At 42.0% G+C, this 8,033-nt stretch overlaps 1 protein-coding gene across 4 annotated transcripts in view; it reads left to right on the forward strand.

Moving 5' to 3' along the window:
• Positions 1-6,613, forward strand: part of MPND (MPN domain containing) — a 465,474-nt gene extending 458,861 nt beyond the window's left edge. For all 4 annotated transcript variants that reach the window (XM_073594914.1, XM_073594905.1, XM_073594923.1 and 1 more), the window contains one exon: positions 5,014-6,613. In XM_073594914.1, the coding sequence (XP_073451015.1) occupies positions 5,014-5,100 (87 nt within the window). In that variant the 3' untranslated portion in view covers positions 5,101-6,613. The remainder of the gene's footprint in view (positions 1-5,013) is intronic.
• Positions 6,614-8,033: the final 1,420 nt, after the last annotated feature.

Raw genomic sequence — 8,033 nt, forward strand, 5'->3', positions numbered from 1 at the left:
TTTATATTTATTTTTATCCTCCTTTAGATCAGTATCATGTAGGTATCATCGTGCACGGATTTCTTCTTGGTCTTATCTATATTATTATTATTATACAGTATTTATATAACGCCAACAGTTTACGTAGCGCTTTACAACTTGAGGGTAAAGAGTACAAATACAATACAATTTGATACAGTAGGAATCAGAGGGCCCTGCTCCTTAGAGCTTACAATCTAAGAGGGAAGGTCAAGAGATACAAGAGGTAATAACTATGGGTGATGTGCTGATTGAGAAGATAAATGTATATTTGTTAGGTGGGGGCCAGATAGGCTTCTCTGAAGAGATGAGTTTTCAGGGATTGTCTGAAAGTGGATAAAGTAGGAGAAAATCGGACGGATTGGGGTAGAGCATTCCAGAGGATGGGGGAGGCTCTGGAGAAGTCCTGAAGGCGAGCATGGGATGAGGTGACAAGGGAGTTTGAGAGCAGGAGGTCTTGGGAGGAGCGAAGAGAACAATTAGGTTGGTATTTTGTGACTAGGTTAGAGATGTAGCTGGGGGCCAGGTTGTGGATGGCTTTGTAAGTTATAGTTCGTATCTTGAATTTAATTCGGTGACTGAGTGGCAGCCAATGGAGAGATTGGCAGAGGGGTGTGGCAGACGCTGAGCGGTTTGTGTGGTGGATGAGCCTGGCAGCAGCGTTCATGATGGACTGAAGTGGGGATAGCCTATTTAGAGGTAAACCAATGAGGAGGGAGTTGCAGTAATCGAGGCGGGAGATGACCAGAGAGTGGATTAGAAGCTTTGTGGTGTCATTGGTTAGGAAGGGGCGTATCTTGGAGATGTTGCGAAGACTGAGGCGGCAAGCTTTGGATAGTGATAGAATGTGGGATCGAAAGGTTAGTTCAGAGTCCAGGATTACACCTAGGACCTTGGCGTGGGGAGATGGGTTGATAGTTGAGCCGTTGATCTTGACAGGAAAATCAGGGGAAGTGGCACCTTCCTATATGACTAATTGCTATGGATTTCCATGTGTTGACCTTTTAACATTAAGATACCATATCTAATGATGTATTTTATGAAATATATATATATTACATGTTGTATAATCAATCACATTTTAATTTATGAATTATATAGATATATTATATGTTGTATGATCTATCGCACCTTGGAAGGATACTTCTGCGGATCACATTAACTGACTGAATATTATTTTCTAATTATTCATTATTTATATTTATTACTAATAGTATCGGTTCAAATTTTTTCACCTACCTCCCTATTTGGAATTGATATCAATTTCAATTTTAAATTTAAATTTTACTTAATATATGTAATATATGTAATATAATTTTACTTATATACACTTTTCCCCTCTCTATTCCAAGAATGGTCTTTTGTAGAGAGATGTGGGCTGAGAGCTGTCTGTAGTCTTCGCTAGAATGCTGCCTGTCCTGTGCAGTCAGAGTCTGCCTTTGTTAGCTGACAGCAGCAGAGCGAGTGGTGGAGGGTGCGCGGATGTGTTGAGATGTGCGCGCACACCAACAATCCTAGCTATCCATAGGCAACTCTATGACGGCCGGAAGCAGCGAGTGGAACGCAAACGCACCCGCGCTTCTGGGCCGTGTCCCCTGCACACAGTGACCTCTGACACTTGTGGAAGGGGAAATGACGCCGCGATCGGCCGGAAGTTGCGGGTGGAACGCAGGAACGCCCGCACTTCCTGGTCCTTCGGACGGCGTGCGTTCCACACATTGTATGCAGTGTCATTATGGCTCCTGGGAGCCAGAGAAGCCCCGGACTATCCACCCCAGTTTATCTACGGCATGGGGATATTATCTGAGCTGCATGCAGGAGATAAGGTATTTGTGTTTGGCGCGCCCCCCCTCCCCCCCTGGGGTGGTCATCCAGAGTGGCTGCTCCCTGTGCTACGTGGTCCATGCTGAGAGTGTTATTGATCTGTTGGCTCAGTATATAGCAGATAACATAGAGTGATGCTTGTTTTTTATTATTTGGCTACGAATGGGGATCGCACTCAGAGGGATGGGTCTAGGGAGGGTTAACTTAAATGGGTGTGTGGTGCCTACTATTTGTGGGAGGGGGCGTTGCCACCAATTGGGTGTGGCAGACACAGGCACATATGCATACACATATACATTTATAGAGAGGCAATTTCATTGCCCGCTCAGGCTCTGAAGAAAGGGGTGCTCCCCCGAAACGCGTTAGCCATTGGCCATTTGCACCGGTCTGACCCTCTCGGCAACAGGTCCTGGTGTGTCGATCCACAGAACAGCGCTTTTGCGCCCTTTTCAAAGCTGGTTTTATAAGCTCGTTTGTGAGTATAATTTTTGCTGTTTTTATGCTGCATTAAAGTTTATCAATGGTAATGCACTAGGTTGGTGCGCCCTCCTTTTCTGTTTTTTTCTAGCTTGAATACCCATTGTTCAAACGAGGGCTGCAAGACGTTAGGCATTACCTTTTTAGGTGGTTGCACCACATGTCTAGTTCATGGACACCTGAGCGCAGGAGAGATTTTTACTGTGATCTCTTGTACATGGCAGAAAGAAGTGGCGCTAAAAGTGGGAGGGGTTATGCTGGGCATTGTCAAGCTTTGCTTTTTTTTGCCTGTGTCCAATTATCTGGAGCATAACCAAATACTCTAAGAATTAACTCTCCCGTGTCCTGTGATGTACAATCAAGAAATAAAGTACCAAAGTATCTCCAAGGACTATAATGTGACCGGATCAGACCACCACTTGTAGGACCTTGCATCCAAAACTGCCATCAGCTGCCACAACATTCACATGATGGAACTTGGTAAAAAGTGAATAAAAGATACTAGGTAGCTGCCTTGCATACTTGGGAAACAGAAACCTGTAGCCAAAAGGCCCATGATGCACTCACCATCCTCACTGAGATGCAAAGAAAGGGCAGAAAGAAAAGTCTTGATCTTATTACCTTGTCCTTCTGAAGGATAGGAAAACAAAACAACTTGCAAGACAGTGCAGCCAGCATCAAGACCCTCTTTCCTGGTGTGAAACTTGGGCAACCACCAAAGGAAGACACCATGGGGGAAATTAAATATTGCTGCTGCCACTTTTCTGGGGTTAATCCATTGTTCCAAATTCGTAAAGCATCTGCAACACTTTTGGTTCTGACAGTGACTCATGCACCAAATTCAGGTAGTTAAAAAATGCACCACTTTTACATTGTGGTGCATTAAATGCACTTCTTTTTATTTTGGCACATTGAATTTGCCAAATTCAAAATAAAATATCGATAGTTTATATCTTACGAAAGTAGAGCCAATTAAGACTAACTTTTGATGTGCAGAGAGAAACTGGCACAGACAGACAGGGCAGCCATCAGAAATACTGGGGCCCCTTAAACAGATTTAGGCCTGACCCCTTACATCAGAGTTTACACCTTTCACTAGGGTCCCCAAAGTTCCCCCCTTACATTAGGGTCCTCAGAGTCCTCCTCCTATCATCAGTGTCCCCAGAGTAATCCCCCTTTACATCATGGTCCCAAGAGACCCTTCTCCTTAAATCAGGGTCCCCAGAGTTCTCCCCCCCTCCCCTTACATCAGGGTCCCCAAAGTTCCCCCTCAAATTAGATTTCCCAGAGTTCACCTTTACATCAGAGATCCCACTTTCATTAGGGTCCCCAAAGACCCCCATTACATCGTGGTCCCTAGAGCCAATTCCCTTTCAATAGGGTCCCTGAAGTTAGAAGGGAAGAGCAGAGTGCGGTAAGGAGAGTGGAGAGGTTTAAGAGAATAGTTGGGGTAGTGGAAGGGGAAGAGGGAGTATTGTAAAGACTCCAGCTTACATCAGGATCCATTACTTCTCATTGCAGCAGTTGGCTACAGGACAAGAGGAAGCTGGAAGGCTGAGCACTGGGATCAAATAGGTTTGGAGGAGTAACTCCTTCTCCTCTGAATGCTGGGGCCTGGGAGGGGGGCAAGCACCCAGTTGGTTGCTAGGACATGGGCGGTCTTAGCAACCAAGGCACTGAGAATATTGGGCGGCGGGGGTGGATGGGATGCGGTCAGCCGCTGTACATTCAGGGACAGCTCTGATCGCTGGACAGCCTGTGCTGTTGCTGAGCGGCGAGGCTCTGGCAGCAGGAATGCTGACTGGTTATTTGGGCAGGATACTCAAGAGGGGGGGCATTGGACCCAGCAACAACTGGTTGTTTGGGGCTGGGGCCCACTTTTAGAACACTTATGCAAAATCTGTCTGCACCAGGCTTTAGGAACTCTAGGGCATGAGTCCTGGGAACCACATGGATCTCCATGAAGAGAGCCTATGCTGCTTCCAGATATTTTGAACCCACTGTCTTATAAGCAATTGTTTTTTCCTTGAGCAAAAAAACACACCAATGCTGTTTACGAATTTGATTACTGGCAAATCACCAATATGCCCCAGGCTTTCAGTTCTTCCAGGAATGGGGATAGAACTTTGGTAAAAGCACTAGAAGATCTGGACAATCTAAAATGTAACACCACAAACTGGAAGTAGTGATCTCTTGTACATGGCAGAAAAAAAGTGGTGCAGAAGAAAAATAAGAACATTAGAATCTTGCCATGAATTCTACCTGTTGCAAAGAAGCCACCACTGACCTAACTGTCCTATTTCGAACAAAAGCATGGAGTGTTATCAAGTATAAGAAAAACGGGACAGATGCATTTTGTTTGTACACTGTAAACAGGTTTCAATACAAACTTGAATGATGTTCAAGAAAGGGCATGGTAACTACTACTTCCTGTGCAATGAGTCCTGTACTCCCTTAAAGAGAGCCATGGCTCTCTGGGAAAAAAATTAATTTTGACTTACCGTACCTGTAAATTCCATAAATGGTGTAATAAATATAAGGTAAAGCAAGCATGTAAAACATATATATTTGTTTATTCATGATTAAGTAGATGTATACTGTATTTGTGGGCAGAGTGGGCTGCCAATGAACACAAGTCAAAAAAAAAACTCACAGGACACTACCCACAACTAAACAACATGTTTTATTTTGCAGGAATCTTTAGGTAGTCGAACTCCTAAGGAGCCAGGATATGAAACAGTTCTTGACCAGATTTACTCACTTCTGTCACAGCTGGGTTGACTCTCCCCTCAGCAAGGAACATTCTGTCTTGTGTTCTAAATGTGGAATGTGCACAGGAGTATGCTAACACAGAGACAGTAAATATTCTACATTCAGAATACACACTTAAAATCCTTCAAACTGTGTGGTACACAAAAGATGCAGTACATTGGTACAAACACTTGCTTGATACAGTTTTTGCAATCAGCTTTCTTTGGGTAAGGAAAACATTTTTAAAATTAAGTCCTTTTTTTAAGTTGTAGTTAGAGTGAACAAGGGTTGGAATGTCTATCAGTTTTTTTTTAATTGTTTGACCCTGTTGAGATTTTCCCTGTACTCAGGACAGGTATTAAGAGGAAATACTTCCAAGTGAGACCAAAACATTTCTGTTATACTACAATTACTGTATATGTGCCCACTGGGAGACTTATCTTAATTCCCTGTGCCAACAACACTTTGGCTGCCTGTTTAATAAAGGAGTGAATCTGACATTCAACAAACTGCAGGTAAATCTTCCAAGTGCAAGTCGAAAGTCAAGACTGCTTAAAATCATAATTACGGGTTTTATAATATGCTTAATATTTACCTGATGTAGAAAAAAAACACCTTTAAAAGAAAGACATACACACAGGCCATGCAAAGTAATGCTTTACAATCCTTTAGCCAAAGAGCTGCTACAAATTAAGAGGACATCCATATATTAACAGCAGAAATACACAATGTGGAACTTCTTAAACAAAGCTATTTTGCATAGGTTGATGACCTAGAAATTAAATTATGCCAATACAATTTAAAGATTAACTTCATTATGTTCATGTCTTAAACTACTGTCCCTCCGTTTATTTTTAAAAATAAATTACCTTCAATCTGGTCATATATGAGGGGTCCTCTTCTTTCTCTGGCAGGTCCTAAATATAAATCCAGATGTGGCGGCTCCCATCTCTGCAGCATTCAGTACTGATATCATATTTGTATTAATTCAGTCAATAAAATGCTACATTTCTAATGTTTCACTTTATTATTCCTCTATGAACTGATAATGGAATTGGAATTTTATTATACCATGATTTTTTAAATTATATATCTATTTAAGATCTAAGGATCTAATTGTTGATATTGCTATGTTGCAAGAAATGTCAAATCAGTAAGAAAGATGGAGTTATTCTGTTTAACAGAAAAGTACATTATAAATATGTTGACACCATTTCAGATAAAGAGTAGATGCATTAGTAGAATTAGAATTTTTTGAGAGGAAGAACATAGCAGGGGCATCTATGCCCTGAACTCCACAAATAGATTTTTACTGTTTTGATGTTTAGGATAAAAAAAAAAAAAAAAATCTTATTAATAGTTATTAAGCTCTGCGCTGGATTTCCTATACCTCTCACCTATAACTGCCATTCCATAGGTGTGATATTCATAAATATAAGAAAAATGCAAAGAGTTTAATTGTAAACTCGACCTAATTATAGGCGTATGTGCATTTAAGATCAAATATCTTCATCAATGTTAGTAAATAAACTTTTAAACACTGGCTCTTTTTTGTGTTGTTTCTGTAGTCCTTTCAAAAAGACATTCACTTCATTTGTGCAAACAGTGTCGCTCTTCAAATAACCCACAATAACCACAAGCCACCTAAAGTCAATCTTTATTTTCACTGAATTGTGTCCAATCAGCAATAACACCTATTTATGTGCCCTGTCACCTCCATGTTCCCCCTCCCCAGGGTTGACTCGCCACATATTGTGGACCTTTAATACCAAAAGGTTACCATGTGCTTGTTATTTAATAATATCATTATACCTGCATTATTACTGCAAACTCATCCAATCTACAGTGTAGCAGTCTGGTTAGTGCCACAAATTCAAGAATCAAAAGAACCCACAAAGCAAAAAAAAATCTTTATTATTACATATAAACAAAACGGAAAATTGAATATCAAATACTTACTGCAATTTTCCTTTCCTGACGTGCTCCATGTCAGCCTACCGCTGGATATGCTCCCCCCATACCCTGACCTTCAGGACCTAACTCACAAATTTGACACCCCTCCTCAGGCTGGCGTTCTAGAACTCGATTTCCACACCTGGGTGGGAGTCTATGCTGACATGGAGCACATCAGGAAAGGAAAATTGCGGTAAGTATTTGATATTCAATTTTCCGTTTTCCTGATCGCTCCATGTCAGCCTACCACTGGCAACTAACTAGCTAACCAGGGTGGGATAATGCGGAAACAAAATAGAGTTAATTATGGCCTCCGGCTAACGAGATAACTGGTTTGCCAAAGTTAACAGTCAAAAATGAGGGATTTATGAGAGAATAAGAAATAAGGGTTTGTATGGATGACCACGTTGCCGCCTTGCATATTGACTTCATTGAGTCTACAGGCGGCTGCCCAGGAGATTGAGACACTTCTTGTGGAGTGCGCCAATATTCCTTCTGAAAGGGCCAACCCCCTATTTTTATATGGGAGGGGGATCACTTTCACAATCCAAGAAGCAATCACTCTGCTCGAAGCTCTGACCCCCTTGTGTGAACCTCTGGGAACCACAAACTGGTAATCTGATGACCTGAAAATCAGGGTAGCATGGATATATATCTTCAGTGTCTCCCTGACATCCAAAGGTCTAACTTTTTTGTCCATCTTCCAGATGAAAAGTAGGCAACACGATTTCTTGACTTATATGGAATCTTGAGGCCACATTTGGAATAGAGTCCAGCATCGGGAGCAGAATAACTCTGTCTCCCAGGAAGGACTTATAGGGTTCTTTATACCCTTGAGCCGCCAACTCAGAAACCCTCCTAGCTGAGGCTACTGCTACTAGGAAAGCTAGTAATTGCCATAGCGACAACTACATCATGGATTTTTGGAACAGACAGGTAGTTGAGTACTATTGGGAAGTCCCATGTAGAAACATGGGGCTCTGGGAGGCCTTAGCTTTACTACGGCCTTT

Source organism: Aquarana catesbeiana, linkage group LG01 (assembly GCF_042186555.1).
Source record: "Aquarana catesbeiana isolate 2022-GZ linkage group LG01, ASM4218655v1, whole genome shotgun sequence".
NCBI classification, from domain to species: domain Eukaryota; kingdom Metazoa; phylum Chordata; class Amphibia; order Anura; family Ranidae; genus Aquarana; species Aquarana catesbeiana.